General features: G+C 41.1%; 1 protein-coding gene across 3 annotated transcripts in view; it reads right to left on the reverse strand.

The window, feature by feature from the left end:
* The window catches only part of LOC137431541 (protein Aster-B), a 213068-nt gene extending 198758 nt beyond the window's left edge, over positions 1-14310 (reverse strand). The window contains exon 1 of one of the 3 annotated variants that reach the window (XM_078782163.1): positions 13803-14310. In XM_078782163.1, coding sequence (XP_078638289.1) covers positions 13803-13858 — 56 coding nt within the window. In that variant the 5' untranslated portion in view covers positions 13859-14310. Of the gene's footprint in view, positions 1-2726; positions 2768-13802 lie in introns of those variants that run through there. The other 2 variants (XM_068122962.2, XM_068122963.2) reach the window with 2 other exon arrangements.
* Between the last annotated feature and the right edge of the window lie 2124 nt (positions 14311-16434).

A 16434-nucleotide genomic window follows, 5' to 3' on the forward strand; every position in this document is an offset into this window, starting at 1 on the left:
AAACAAGATGACCATTCCATAACATACCCAAATCATACAACGCACATTTTCCAGCACACACTTACAAAATACTGCAATTATTTAATTTCATGGGACATGAAAATATCAGTTCTTTTCCGAGTTGACAGCACAACTCGCTGAGTTTAAGTTTGGGAACTCAGTTCGGGTACAGCACTAGCCAAGCCCCAAGTGTGGAGAGTTGGTGAGCTAGTGTTCGCACACACCGTGCACACAAATAGGTTAATGTCTGAATATCATGCAGAAGGTGAAATAATGCCAAAAATAAATAAATAAGGAAGGAAAGTGAATTTAACGGCTGAAAGTTGCCAGCAGATGTCATTGGTCAATACATTTTCATTATTCATTCCCAATAGCATTAAAATTGTCTGTGAGCAGGATATCTCAAAAGGTTATGGACGGATTCAGATGAAACATCGTTGTGGACGTGTTATGACAAAACGAGGTGGATGGGTTAGTTCGGTGACAAGAATAAGACGATTTGATTTTGATGAAGGTCCACATCCAGATCCGGCCTATCAGTGGGATAGAAAACGTCAACTGTTCAGCCTGGTGGAGGTGTGCACTCCACTGAATGCCATTCTAGTATACAATGTCATGAAAAGGACATGTTCCATCAACAAAACAGGAACAAAATGTCCTTCACCAGATGTTCTATCATACATGGCAAACACATAACCATTATTACAACCTCACAAACGCATAACCATGTGTGTGTGTGTGTGTGTGTGTGTGTGTGTGTGTGTGTGTATTTGTGTAGGTTTGTGTGTGTGTATGTGTGTAGGTTTGTGTGTGTGTGTGTGTGTGTGTGTGTGTGTGTGTGTGTGTGTGTGTGTGTGTGTGTGTGTGTGTGTGTGTATGTTTGCACGTATGTGTGTGTGTGTGTATGTGTGAATAAAAGAGATAGAATTGTGAGGAACAGAAATGAAAAAACGAGATGTGTGTGTGTGTGTGTGTGTGTGTGTGTGTGTGTGTGTGTGTGTGTGTGTGTGTGTGTGTGTGTGTATGTTTGCTTTACAAGAGTAGTGTTGCTGGTTGAGGAAACGTGAAGAATGTGGAGGAATTTAAATATCAAAAAACTTTCTGGCATTAGGCAGTTTACAATAAGCTGCCACTTTGCATCTTCCCCTCTTATGGTGCGTCTCCAGATGAGCACTCAGCTCATGATGCTGTAATCTCAGGTTCAAATCTCATGTGTCCATTTTTTTCCTCCTATCCCTATTTAATATTCCTTTGAAGAAGCAAACGAATACTGAACGGTGTGGACGTCGGTCTCAGTGCGGTGAATACAGATAGAAGTGTGGATGACGGTGAGGTTGCGGACGGTAATGATGATGTTGGGGTGGTTTTAAGTGGGGGTGATGGTGGTGGGGTTGTGGTTGGTGGTCGGCGTTGGGGGTGATGCAAGCGATGGGGGTGCTGCGGATGCATGCGAGAGTCGTGGTGGAAATAACGCAGGCATTGTCGTGGGTGCGGCAGGTTCATGTCGTGGTGGGTGTTGGGTGGCCATGTGAAGGAAGGAGGTCATCATCATCATCATCGTGTATTCTGCTCAAAATCAGCTCCTTGTCCCATCGTCTCCTCCTTATCGCTCTGTCATGTGCCACTATTTTCCTTTTCCATTACCTCCCTTTAATTTTCAAGTCATCCAGCATTGTTCTCTTCCTTCCTCTTCTTAATTTCCCTTGAAATATTCCCCCCATAATGTATCGTACCTGTCTGTTTCCTCATCGGATATTTCCTGTGCAGTTCCTCTGCCTTTTCATGATCACGGTTTACAAACTCCTTTGTTCATTCACGATCCTCAACACTTCATCATTTGTTATTTCTTCTGCCCGGTTGATCTTTTCCATTGTCCTCCAAACCCACATTTTTAAGGTATTTGATATTGAACAAGTTGGCCTCTTTGCATGAAGTCCAAATCTCACATCCAAACAAACCAACACTCTACATCAAGGGCTTTCCAAGTCGCTTCCTGAGTCGTTGATTCAGCTTTGAAGTTGGCACCTGTCTCTTCGTATCAAATGCGGCCTTCCCCATTGCTATCCTTGCTCTTATTTCTTTGTTGCACCTTCCATCCGCAGATATCATGCTTCCTATTAAATACTTGAATTGCTGCACCTGTTATAATTATTTTCCTTCTCGGAATATGTAATTATTTATTGGCGATTTTGAGATATGCACTTTGCTGATGTTCACTTTCACCCCAAAGTTCATGCCTACTGTAATACCAGTCTATCTACTAGATCATCAAATCTTTCTGCATTTGCGACAAGTGCTTTGTCATCTGCAAATCTAACTGATGTTGCCATTGCCCTCCCCCCCCCCCGACTCCCCCGCCACCCCAATTTTAACACCATATTCCATGTCTTCAAACACTCTAATCATTGTTTCTGCATACACATTGAAGAGGACTGATGACAAACAACACCCTTGTCGAACTCCTCTTCCAATTACAGATGGTTCCGACTCCCCGTTGGCTACTCTCATTGGTGGTTGTCTCCATTTGCAGGTTTCAGAAGGTGGAACGGAGCCCTCTAAGGTCTCAAAGTATCCACCTCCGTTGTGTGTGTATCTAATATGTAAAAAAATTACTTAATCCACCCCCTCCTTTGAGGCTAATGTTGTCCTCCCCCTCCCCCCCCCGCCCCCCCTTCTAAACTAGTGGTCTCCCCTGTGGATAATGCCCCTGTGCCCCAAACTCTCACCGTTGTGGTTTGTCCCTCGTACACATTTCTTACGAGGCATCTATCTCTCCAGTGCACTCCAATTTCCTCCAGCACAGTCGAGAGCTTAAATATACAGTCGAAAATATACTGTATATATATAATACATATACAGTCGAGAGCTTAAACCAGTCAACCCAATCGAATACTTTTTCAAAATCTACAAAATACACACACACACACACACACACACACACACACACACACACACACACACACACACACACACACACACACACACACACACACACACACACACACACACACACACACACACACACACACACACACACACACACACACACACACACACACACACACACACACACACACACACACACACACAGAATTCAGAAAGTATTCAGACCCCTTCACTTTTTTCACATTTTGTTATGTTGCAGCCTTTTGCTGAAATCGTTTAAATTCATTTTTTCCCTCATCAATCTCCACTCGATACCCCATAATGACAAAGAGAAAACAGGATTTTAGAAAGTTTTGCAAATTTATTAAAAAGAAAAAACTGAAATATCACATTGACATAAGTATTCATACCCTTTGTTATGACACTTGAAATTTAGCTCAAGTGCCTCCCATTTCTCTTGATCATCTTTGAGATGTTTCTACACCTTGATTGGAGTCCACCTGTGGTAAATTCAATTGATTGGACATGATTTGGAAAGGCACACACCTGTCTATATAAGGTCTCACAGCTGACAATGCATATCAGAGCAAAAACCAAGCCATGAGGTCGAAGGAACTGCCTGCAGAGCTCAGAGTCAGGAGTGTCGAGGCACAGATCTGGGGAAGCCTACAAAAAAATCTCTGCTGCATTGAAGGTTCCCAAGAGCACAGGGGCCTCCATAATTCTTAAATGGAAGAAGTTTGGAGCAACCAGGACTCTTCTTAGAGCTGGCCGCCCGGCCATTCTGAGCAATCGGGGGAGAAGGGCCTTGGTAAGAGAGGTGACCAAGAACCCGATGGTCACTCTGGCTGAGCTCAAGAGATCCTGTGTGGAGATGGGAGAAACTTCCAGAAGGACAACCATCGCTGCAACACTCCACCGATCTGGGATTTATGGCAGAGTGGCCAGACGGAAGCCTCTCCTCAGTGAAAGACACATGAAAGCCCGCTTGGAGTTTGCAAAAAAGCACCTAAAGGACTCTCAGACTGTGAGAAACAAGATTCTGTGGGCTTTCATGTGTCTTGATGATGTTTCATGTATCTTGACAGGTGATGTTTGATTTCCCATCAGCCACTAAAACAAGGGAAATTTAACACGGAGAACATCACCTGTTTGATTTCCCATCAGCCACAAAAACAAAGGACATTTACGATGGAGAACATCACCTGTTTGATTTCCGATCAGGTACTAAAACAAGGGAAATTTAACATGGAGAACATCACCTGTTTGATTTCCCATCAGCCACAAAAACAAAGGACATTTACGATGGAGAACATCACCTGTTTGATTTCCGATCAGGTACTAAAACAAGGGAAATTTAACATGGAGAACATCACCTGTTTGATTTCCCATCAGCCACAAAAACAAAGGACATTTACGATGGAGAACATCACCTGTTTGATTTCCGATCAGGTACTAAAACAAGGGAAATTTAACATGGAGAACATCACCTGTTTGATTTCCGATCAGGTACTAAAACAAGGGAAATTTAACATGGAGAACATCACCTGTTTGATTTCCGATCAGGTACTAAAACAAGGGAAATTTAACACGGAGAACATCACCTGTTTGATTTCCGATCAGGTACTAAAACAAGGGAAATTTAACACGGAGAACATCACCTGTTTGATTTCCGATCAGGTACTAAAACAAGGGACATTTAACACGGAGAACATCACCTGTTTGATTTCCCATCAGCCACAAAAACAAAGGACATTTACGATGGAGAACATCACCTGTTTGATTTCCGATCAGGTACTAAAACAAGGGAAATTTAACATGGAGAACATCACCTGTTTGATTTCCCATCAGCCACAAAAACAAGGGACATTTAAGATGGAGAACATCACCTGTTTGATTTCCGATCAGGTACTAAAACAAGGGAAAACTGTTCTTCATAAAAATTGCATCATGCTTTCTGTTTTTTGGGGAAAAGTGCCATTTTCGAAATGCCAGGGTTACACGGTCACAAAACATGAACATTTCAATTTGCTTTTTTTTTTACCTTAAAAGTGGAATTTTTCAAAAATTCCAAAAGTTCTGTGGCCATAAGAGGTAATACTATTAGAAAACGATGAAAAGTCAGTTTACCCAAGTAACACCCATAAGCCCCCTTTTCACGTGACCTGCCATATATATATATATATATACCTCCTGTCCATACTCTAAACTGCATTCACTCATTAATCTCATATTGGTGAATGCTTCTCATCCTTCTTCCTCTCTGGAAACCAAACTGATAGTGTCCGATGTAGTTCTGCACTTTCTCATTCACTCTCTTTACTACTTACTATTGTCAACACGACCTTTAATGCATGGCCAATCAGATGAATTGTCCAAAAGTGAGAACATCGACATGCTGTTGGCTTCTTTGTTATGGTGATCATTATTGACTGCATGAAGTCTTCTGGCCATTCTCCCAAAAAGTAAAATGTTTTATATATGTTAATGAACATTAATGTTGCGATCTGTCCCATGTTTTCAATCAACTTTGCAGGGTACTTCACCGATTCCAGCCACGTTTCCAGGTTCTATCTCATTTATTGCTTGTCTTATCTCACTCTCTAGCATTTCTGGTCCAGTAAAATCGATGCCAACATTACTCTCTTCAGTGAGATAAGTTTTGGCAGGGATGAGGCTGTTGGGAATGTGCACTTTGCAGTTTGTGTCAGGGTTCAAAAAATAGGATTTTGTGTCGTTTCAAAAGGGTGGGGTTTGGATAATGGGTGACGTTTTGTGGACTCATGATGAAGGAACATCTTTGGGGTGCATGTGGGTGATAACGATGTGGGGAGCGTTTATTCTGAAGACTTGAAGGCTCGGTGCAAGTTTCGTGATTGATTGACGGAAAGTGGATGCAATGTGACTTTTTTCTGGGATTATCCTGAGAATGGGTGGTGGTACAGCTGGTTGGTTGGTGGAGCATTCGGTGGTTCAATGGTGGAGCAGAAGATCTTAACCTGTGGTTAGAAGGATCATGCATGGAGCAGAGTTTTGGGTTTGGGAAAATGTGGAATTCCTTTCATGGGCATTCGGTGGTGGAGGTTATCTTTTCAGCACTGTCTGTCTGTGAACATTACATCTCAAAAAAGTTATAAACGGATTCGGATGAAATTTAGTGGACAGGTTGGGTGTGTGCGTGTGCCAAGGTTTTGATTCGGTTTTGGTGAAGATTTGAATCTGGATCCAGATACGAGAGTTTTTATAGCGATTCTTCACCATTCACAGATGGGGCCAAAAACGATATGTCGTATGATATCTCAAAAAGTTGTGGACGAGTAATGACAAAACTTGGTGGATGAGTTGGTTTGGTGACAAGAACAAGCCGATTCGATTTTGGTTCAGGTCCGGATCCAGATCAGGCCTATCAGTGGGATACAAAACGTAAACTGTTGAACCTGGCGGAGGTATGCTCTCTACTGAGTACGGTTCTAGTTATGAATATTTCTAAACCAATGGGCGTATACTTAACTGAAAGGGGGCAGCGAGGTCTGTGGTGGTTATTGAGAAGGAAATTAGACTAGAGGGTAGTTGGGAGGCTGCAGAGCAGGGAACTTCAGCCAAAGATATGACTCGTAGGTTTAGGCAGAAATAAATATTTAAGGGTCGGTAAAGGTTCAAATGAGGGATGAACTTGGAGGACGGGAACTGAATGCTACAATATGTCAAGATGTCGAAGGTAAGATAGGATAGGATGAGGTGGAGTAATCTGGGTAAAAGACAGCACTGTGTCGAGATTAACAAATTAAATTAAGAAGGGAATTAATGTAAAGGATTGTGTGTGGATTGAGATTAGATTGTAAGAATAGTGAAATACTTGAAGAATGGATGTACAGGACTCTGGGAATGAGGAAGGAGTTCATGAAGAATTCAAGGAGGCATGTGGAATATGAAGGGTATCAATTATGGGGCATTTTCATTTACAATGTATAGGTTCAGGAATGTGGAAAGAGCAAAACAGAGGAGGATTTTCAAGATCTAATTCTAAAAAAGGATTGCTTCTAAAGTCAGTTGGTAGAAAAGTTCATGAGAAGAAAGGTACGGTGTTAAATCTTCTTTTAAAGTAATGATCCCAATATGGTGGAGGACGTGGAGGTAGGATGACATCTGTGGGAAAGTAACCATAACATAGAGTGTGCAAATCTATTGTTGAGATGTGGAATTCAGGATAGTTATGTGAGGCTGTTAGATTTCAGGAAGGCAAACTTTGAAGGTATGAGAAGACATTTTATGTTTTATGAAAAATAAGAAGACATTTATGAAGCTTTTTATGTTGAAGGCTCCAGTCATGGACTACATATTCCTCATTGAGGCTAGACCTTAAATAAAACAAGCATTCTGAGTATTGCGCTGCAATACATGTCCCCTACCGGCAGTGTGAATTATATAATTACCAACTCACGGTCTGAGGTAACTCGGCTAAAAATTATCCGATTTGCACCAAATAAAGTTCATGAATGGTTGCATAGACCCCTACTTCTCACTAAAAGTGGAAACAGAATGTAAATTGGAGTTAAAACAAGGAATATTAACAGCTTTGACTTACCGCACTCCAAATTATAGTCCGGAAAACTAATACTAATAACTACATTGATAAATGTGAGGAAGGAGAAATAAAAGAGAGAGAATGTAAAGGTGAGGGGTGAAAATGAGTAAGAAAAGTGCATGATGAAAAGTGCATGATGAAAAGTGTATGATGAAAAGTGTGTGATGAAAAGTGTAGGATGAAAAGTGAAGGATGAAAAGTGAAGGATGAAAAGTGTATGATGAAAAGTGCATGATGAAAAGTGTATGATGAAAAGTGTAGGATGAAAAGTGTAGGATGAAAAGTGTATGATGAAAAGTGTATGATGAAAAGTGCATGATGAAAAGTGTATGATGAAAATTGTAGGATGAAAAGTGTAGGATGAAAAGTGTATGATGAAAAGTGTATGATGAAAAGTGCATGATGAAAAGTGTATGATGAAAAGTGTAGGATGAAAAGTGTATGATGAAAAGTGCATGATGAAAAGTGTATGATGAAAAGTGTAGGATGAAAAGTGTAGGATGAAAAGTGTATGATGAAAAGTGTATGATGAAAAGTGCATGATGAAAAGTGTATGATGAAAAGTGTAGGATGAAAAGTGTATGATGAAAAGTGTATGATGAAAAGTGTAGGATGAAAAGTGTAGGATGAAAAGTGTATGATGAAAAGTCTATGATGAAAAGTGTATGATGAAAAGTGTGTGATGAAAAGTGTTATGTAGTATACAGGAATGAGGCTTGTGAAAGAGCTAAGATTTATCACACAAAAAATCAAAACAGACACATAATGTATATAATAAGGGGAGCTATATAAGTGTGTGATGAAAAGTGTATGATGAAAAGTGTATGATGAAAAGTGTAGGATGAAAAGTGTAGGATGAAAAGTGTATGATGAAAAGTGCATGATGAAAAGTGAAGGATGAAAAGTGAAGGATGAAAAGTGTATGATGAAAAGTGTATGATGAAAAGTGTGTGATGAAAAGTGTAGGATGAAAAGTGTAGGATGAAAAGTGTAGGATGAAAAGTGTAGGATGAAAAGTGTAGGATGAAAAGTGTAGGATGAAAAGTGTATGATGAAAAGTGTAGGATGAAAAGTGTAGGATGAAAAGTGTATGATGAAAAGTGTAGGATGAAAAGTGTAGGATGAAAAGTGTAGGATGAAAACTGTAGGATGAAAAGTGTATGATGAAAAGTGTATGATGAAAAGTGTAGGATGAAAAGTGTAGGATGAAAAGTGTATGATGAAAAGTGAAGGATGAAAAGTGAAGGATGAAAAGTGTATGATGAAAAGTGTATGAGGAAAAGTGTGTGATGAAAAGTGTAGGATGAAAAGTGTAGGATGAAAAGTGTAGGATGAAAAGTGTAGGATGAAAAGTGTATGATGAAAAGTGTAGGATGAAAAGTGTAGGATGAAAAGTGTATGATGAAAAGTGTAGGATGAAAAGTGTATGATGAAAAGTGTAGGATGAAAAGTGTAGGATGAAAAGTGTATGATGAAAAGTGTAGGATGAAAAGTGTAGGATGAAAAGTGTAGGATGAAAAGTGTATGATGAAAAGTGTATGATGAAAAGTGCATGACGAAAAGTGTAGGATGAAAAGTGTATGATGAAAAGTGTATGATGAAAAGTGCATGATGAAAAGTGTAGGATGAAAAGTGTAGGATGAAAAGTGTAGGATGAAAAGTGCATGATGAAAAGTGTAGGATGAAAAGTGTATGATGAAAAGTGTAGGATGAAAAGTGTATGATGAAAAGTGTAGGATGAAAAGTGTAGGATGAAAAGTGTACGATGAAAAGTGTAGGATGAAAAGTGTAGGATGAAAAGTGTATGATGAAAAGTGTATGATGAAAAGTGCATGATGAAAAGTGTAGGATGAAAAGTGTATGATGAAAAGTGTATGATGAAAAGTGCATGATGAAAAGTGTAGGATGAAAAGTGTAGGATGAAAAGTGTAGGATGAAAAGTGTATGATGAAAAGTGTATGATGAAAAGTGTAGGATGAAAAGTGCATGATGAAAAGTGCATGATGAAAAGTGTAGGATGAAAAGTGTAGGATGAAAAGTGTAGGATGAAAAGTGAAGGATGAAAAGTGTAGGATGAAAAGTGTAGGATGAAAAGTGTATGATGAAAAGTGTGTGATGAAAAGTGCATGATGAAAAGTGTATGATGAAAAGTGTATGATGAAAAGTGCATGATGAAAAGTGTAGGATGAAAAGTGTAGGATGAAAAGTGTATGATGAAAAGTGTATGATGAAAAGTGCATGATGAAAAGTGAAGGATGAAAAGTGTATGATGAAAAGTGTAGGATGAAAAGTGTAGGATGAAAAGTGCATGATGAAAAGTGCATGATGAAAAGTGTAGGATGAAAAGTGTAGGATGAAAAGTGTAGGATGAAAAGTGAAGGATGAAAAGTGTAGGATGAAAAGTGTAGGATGAAAAGTGTATGATGAAAAGTGTGTGATGAAAAGTGCATGATGAAAAGTGTATGATGAAAAGTGTATGATGAAAAGTGCATGATGAAAAGTGTAGGATGAAAAGTGTAGGATGAAAAGTGTATGATGAAAAGTGTATGATGAAAAGTGCATGATGAAAAGTGTATGATGAAAAGTGTATGATGAAAAGTGTAGGATGAAAAGTGTAGGATGAAAAGTGTAGGATGAAAAGTGTATGATGAAAAGTGTATGATGAAAAGTGTATGATGAAAAGTGTAGGATGAAAAGTGCATGATGAAAAGTGCATGATGAAAAGTGTAGGATGAAAAGTGTAGGATGAAAAGTGTAGGATGAAAAGTGAAGGATGAAAAGTGAAGGATGAAAAGTGTAGGATGAAAAGTGTAGGATGAAAAGTGTATGATGAAAAGTGTGTGATGAAAAGTGCATGATGAAAAGTGTATGATGAAAAGTGTATGATGAAAAGTGCATGATGAAAAGTGCATGATGAAAAGTGTAGGATGAAAAGTGTAGGATGAAAAGTGTATGATGAAAAGTGTATGATGAAAAGTGCATGATGAAAAGTGAAGGATGAAAAGTGTATGATGAAAAGTGTATGATGAAAAGTGTAGGATGAAAAGTGTAGGATGAAAAGTGTAGGATGAAAAGTGTATGATGAAAAGTGTATGATGAAAAGTGTAGGATGAAAAGTGTAGGATGAAAAGTGTAGGATGAAAAGTGTAGGATGAAAAGTGTAGGATGAAAAGTGTATGATGAAAAGTGTAGGATGAAAAGTGTATGATGAAAAGTGTAGGATGAAAAGTGTAGGATGAAAAGTGTAGGATGAAAAGTGTATGATGAAAAGTGTATGATGAAAAGTGTATGATGAAAAGTGCATGATGAAAAGTGAAGGATGAAAAGTGTATGATGAAAAGTGTATGATGAAAAGTGTATGATGAAAAGTGTATGATGAAAAGTGTGTGATGAAAAGTGTATGATGAAAAGTGTAGGATGAAAAGTGTAGGATGAAAAGTGTAGGATGAAAAGTGTAGGATGAAAAGTGTATGATGAAAAGTGTATGATGAAAAGTGTATGATGAAAAGTGTAGGATGAAAAGTGTGTGATGAAAAGTGTAGGATGAAATGTGTAGGATGAAAAGTGTATGATGAAAAGTGTATGATGAAAAGTGCATGATGAAAAGTGAAGGATGAAAAGTGTATGATGAAAAGTGTATGATGAAAAGTGTGTGATGAAAAGTGTATGATGAAAAGTGTATGATGAAAAGTGTAGGATGAAAAGTGTATGATGAAAAGTGTATGATGAAAGGTGTACGATGAAAAGTGTGTGATGTTGATTTGAGAGAAAAAGAGATTAAAGCTATAATTTGAGTGGGACAGAAAGTAAGACCATCAATCCTGACACGGAGAGTGAAAGATTGTTCCGGGCACCACTTTAACGCTCCTAAATCCAATGGTAGTTCTACCCTGAGTGGTTGCAGTTGACAACCTACTACCTAAAGTACAAAATCATAGAACTAGAATCCGACTCACATCAGTATTGGAAGAAGCAGAGACGAGTTAAGAAAATAAATCTGCAGGCCAAAAGGGAATATCAAAAGGACATCTCCAAGAACATTCAACATAACAGCAAGACATTATTTTAAGTATATGAGGGATAAAGAAAAGGTTAAGCCAAGTGCAGGCCCCTTAAGGAATAGCACAGGATAATTGGCAGATGATAATAATGAATTGGAAGGCCTGACGTTTTTTTGCTTCTACATTTACACATTAGTGTCCCTGGTCCCTGGTGTTGGGCTAGCGGCTAGGGTGCCGGCTTAGGATACCTAGGATCCTGGGTTCGAATCCCGGTCAATCGCTGAATGAACGCCAGGGGGGTTGACTCAGCCTGTCATCCTTCCGAGGTCGGCTAATTGAGTACCAGTTCACTGGTAATTCCCTGTTTGTCGTTAAAGGCGGCAAAAAGGGTTGGCGTCAGGAAGGGCATCCGGCCGTAAAACATTGCTTCAAAAAGGGGACCGAAAAACAACAACAACCACGGTTCCTGAAAAAGGCCAACCCCCGCTTTGCGGGGAAAAATGGCCTCTAAAGGTGGTTTTTTTTATTTTTTATTTACACATTACCGGTCAAAAGGACTTCCATTTGCTGAGAGTATTTATCTCCGGGGTGAGCAATTTAGGGGCTTCTTCGGGAGAACCAGGTAAGAGTGGAGGAAGGAAATAAACATCTCGGAAAACTGAGGGATGATAAACCTCTGACACCAGATAATAATAGCCATGAGAATGAGTCAATGAAGATAAGCGAGATGTTAATAACCAATATGATTAACGGCTCAGTGCAGTATGGACAAGTTCCAGATGAGTGGAGATCAGCAAATGTAACAATTATTTAATAAAGGAGCCAGAGATTTATTGGGCAACTTTCGACCTGCTGGCTTGATTTCCGTAGTAGGGAATGGGTTGGGGACGTTTATTAGAGAGTGGATAGGGAAATATTTAATTAAACACAAAATAATTGAAGGTAGTCAGCATGGGTTTACTAAAGGGAGATCATGTGATGTATTAGTTCTATGAAGCAGTTTCTGATTGGGTGGATGAGGATAGTACAGTAGACATAGTATATCCAGACTCAAGAATGTATTTGATAAGGTACCACATAATAGGTTGTTAGTCGTGGTGAGGACTTGTGGAAAGGCTGGTCAGGTAGCTAATGGATTGCAGTGATAGTGGCTTAGTGATAGGAGGCAAAGAGTGGCTGCGAGTGGGAGGATGTCGAGCTGGGAGGATGTAAGTAGTGGGGTATTTCAGGAATCAGTACCATGACCATTATTATTAAAAATTTACATCAACGATTTGGATAGTGGGGTGAAGAGTACATTTTCCAAATTTGCGGATAACACAAAGCTAAGCGGTGTATAGGTAAGGTGTATAGCGGCGTGGAGGGTGATCAGATTCAGGAAAATCCAGATACTTTGATAGACAGGGCCAAAGGTTGACAGATACAGTTCAACAAAAGGAAATGTAAGGTGCTGAGGATGTCTGGGAATAATATAAGTAGGGATTACATAATGCAAGGGGCAATATTGGAGCATGTGTCACACAGGAGAAGGATCTGGGGTAGTAATACATATGGGTATTGGGGGGGGGGGAGGAGAAGGGGTTGGGGGGGGGGAAGGGGTTGGGGGGGGAAGGGGTTGGGGGGGAGGGAAGGGGTTTGTGGGGGGGGGGGAGGGAAGGGGTTTGTGGGGGGGGGGGGGGGGGGTTGCAGGAGCTGCAGTTTCACTGAATGAAGAAGAGGAAAGTTATGGAGGTGGTGACTAGTGATGGAGGGGTCTTCCACTCAGAGAGTACCGGTAGTAAATGCTGTTTGAAGTTTCCCTGCAAAGATAGTGATAGCAGAAACGGTAGATAGTCTATAAAATTGAGTTACATATGCTATATAGGTACCGAGAGGCTAGAAGTAGTGGGGATAGAGGCCTACTGAGATATTGGCAAGATTGCTGAGGCTCGTTGGGCCAAATGGCCTATGTATTCCTGGGGGAGCCAACTAGTGCCTGGCATCGGCTCGCACGAACAAAAGCTCTTTGTTTGTTATTCCTTCGTGGGAATGACATCGCTCTTCGCAAAGTGCACTGCGAGTGCCCCGGGCGTCTAAAAAGACCGTTGTTGTTTTTTTTAGTTAAGGAACGTCAGCTCATTAAGCCTAAGGAGTCTTCGTTTACCCCCACGTCACGTGGATCCTGCACAAGCAAGATAAATTGCGCACAGCGGAGCGAAGGAAAAACGAAGGAACGAACTGCCAAACGGAGTGCACCGGGTCACGTGGGATCGACTCTCGCGCTTTGTTAAAGAATGAATCACAACCAACACAAACCGCTCGCGGATCGGGACGATCGTCGCCGAACTCACCGAAGCTCCTGAAGCGTTGCCTGTGCTTGTTGGAAAGAAACCGCGGGTTCGGCCATTGCTCGACGCTCGCACCTTGACCGGCAGAGTTCCAGTTGAAAACCTCACAATTTTACTGTTCCATCGAAGATAAAAAGGTTGCCAAGACTTTCCTCTCCTCTGATATACTCGCTCTTCTTGCTCTTCACGAGACGAACAACACCGAGATCTCTTTTTGAACCAGCGCTCTTCACTTTCCCCGGAATGTCTATTTTAACGTGGAATGCCGACTGCACACGGCGACCGTCGGTCCAAAGGAAAGAGCGAGCGTCTGAAAAGTGAACGAATAATGGTGGAGCGAAGGCTGACGGGGAGGAGAGAGGGATGGAGAGGGGGTTGGGGAGTTTCGGGGTGTTTAAAAAGGACGACTTGAAGAGAAACAAGTGTGACGGAGACGGTAAGTGACGACGAATGGACAGGGGATAAAATACGAGACGAGGCCGCGGGAAACGGAGTAACCACGATTACGGGTGGGGGACAGGAGGGTCGGGGATGGTTATCAGTTCAAATGGCACGATTGGTAAAACGTTCTTTCAATGATTGTAAAAAGGCATTTAAAGGAACACAAAGTATGAGCGAATGGAATGGTTTAAACTCCCCTTTACGGGGGCCACGTTATTAGACTCACAATGAAATAAAAACTAGCGAATAAACTGATGGGTTAAATTAATTATCAGTCGGGTATGGAGAGAGCACGGACATGATGGGCCAAATGGCCTCTTGTGAAAGATTAATTAATCAGTCGGGTGTGGATAGAGCACAGGCAGGATGGGCCAAATGGCCTCTTGTGAAAGATTAATTATTAATCGGTGTGGCGAGAGCACGGACATGATGGGCCAAATGGCCTCTTGTGAAAGATTAATTTATTAATCCCGTGTGGACAGAGCACGGACATGATGGGCCAAATGGCCTCTTGTGAAAGATTAATTTATTAATCCCGTGTGGACAGAGCACGGACATGATGGGCCAAATGGCCTCTTGTGAAAGATTAATAATTATTAATCGGGTGTGGATAGAGCACAGGCAGGATGGGCCAAATGGCCTCTTGTGAAAGATTAATTATTTATTAATCGGTGTGACGAGAGCACGGACATGATGGGCCAAATGGCCTCTTGTGAAAGATTAATTTATTAATCCCGTGTGGACAGAGCACGGACATGATGGGCCAAATGACCTCTTGTGAAAGATTAATTTATTAATCGGGTGTGGACAGAGCACGGACATGATGGGCCAAATGGCCTCTTGTGAAAGATTAATTATAATTAATCGGGTGTGGACAGAGCACGGACATGATGGGCCAAATGGCCTCTTGTGAAAGATTAATTTATTAATCGGGTGTGGCGAGAGCACGGACATGATGGGCCAAATGGCCTCTTGTGAAAGATAATTATTAATCGGGTGTGGATAGAGCACAGCTGGGATGGGCCAAATCACCTCTTGTGAAAGGTTAATTATTAATCGGGTGTGGCGAGAGCACGGACATGATGGGCCAAATGGCCTCTTGTGAAAGATTAATTATTAATCGGGTGTGGCGAGAGCACGGACATGATGGGCCAAATCACCTCTTGTGAAAGATTAATTATTAAGCAGGTGTGGCGAGAGCACGGACATGATGGGCCAAATGGCCTCTTGTGAAAGATTAATTATTAATCGGGTGTGGACAGAGCACAGGCAGGATGGGCCAAATGGCCTCTTGTGAAAGATTAATTATTAATCGGGTGTGGCGAGAGCACGGACATGATGGGCCAAATGGCCTCTTGTGAAAGATTAATTATTAATCGGGTGTGGACAGAGCACAGGTGGGATGGGCCAAATGGCCTCTTGTGAAAGATTAATTTATTAATCGGGTGTGGCGAGAGCACGGACATGATGGGCCAAATGGCCTCTTGTGAAAGATAATTATTAATCGGGTGTGGATAGAGCACAGCTGGGATGGGCCAAATCACCTCTTGTGAAAGGTTAATTATTAATCGGGTGTGGCGAGAGCACGGACATGATGGGCCAAATCACCTCTTGTGAAAGATTAATTATTAAGCAGGTGTGGCGAGAGCACGGACATGATGGGCCAAATGGCCTCTTGTGAAAGATTAATTATTAATCGGGTGTGGACAGAGCACAGGCAGGATGGGCCAAATGGCCTATTGTGAAAGATTAATTATTAATCGGGTGTGGATAGAGCACAGGTGGGATGGGCCAAATGGCCTCTTGTGAAAGATTAATTATTAAGCAGGTGTGGATAGAGCACAGGTGGGATGGGCCAAATGGCCTCTTGTGAAAGATGAATTATTAATCGGTGTGGCGAGAGCACGGACATGATGGGCCAAATGGCCTCTTGTGAAAGATTAATTATTAAGCAGGTGTGGATAGAGCACAGGTGGGATGGGCCAAATGGCCTCTTGTGAAAGATTATTAATCGGGTGTGGCGAGAGCACGGACATGATGGGCCAAATGGCCTCTTGTGAAAGATAATTATTAATCAGGTGTGGCGAGAGCACGGACATGATGGGCCAAATGGCCTCTTGTGAAAGATTAATTATTAATCGGGTGTGGACAGAGCACAGGCAGGATGGGCCAAATGGCCTCTTGTGAAAGATTA

The sequence above is a fragment of the Myxine glutinosa genome, chromosome 7 (assembly GCF_964187855.1).
Source record: "Myxine glutinosa chromosome 7, kmMyxGlut1.1, whole genome shotgun sequence".
In the NCBI taxonomy this organism is placed as follows: domain Eukaryota; kingdom Metazoa; phylum Chordata; class Myxini; order Myxiniformes; family Myxinidae; genus Myxine; species Myxine glutinosa.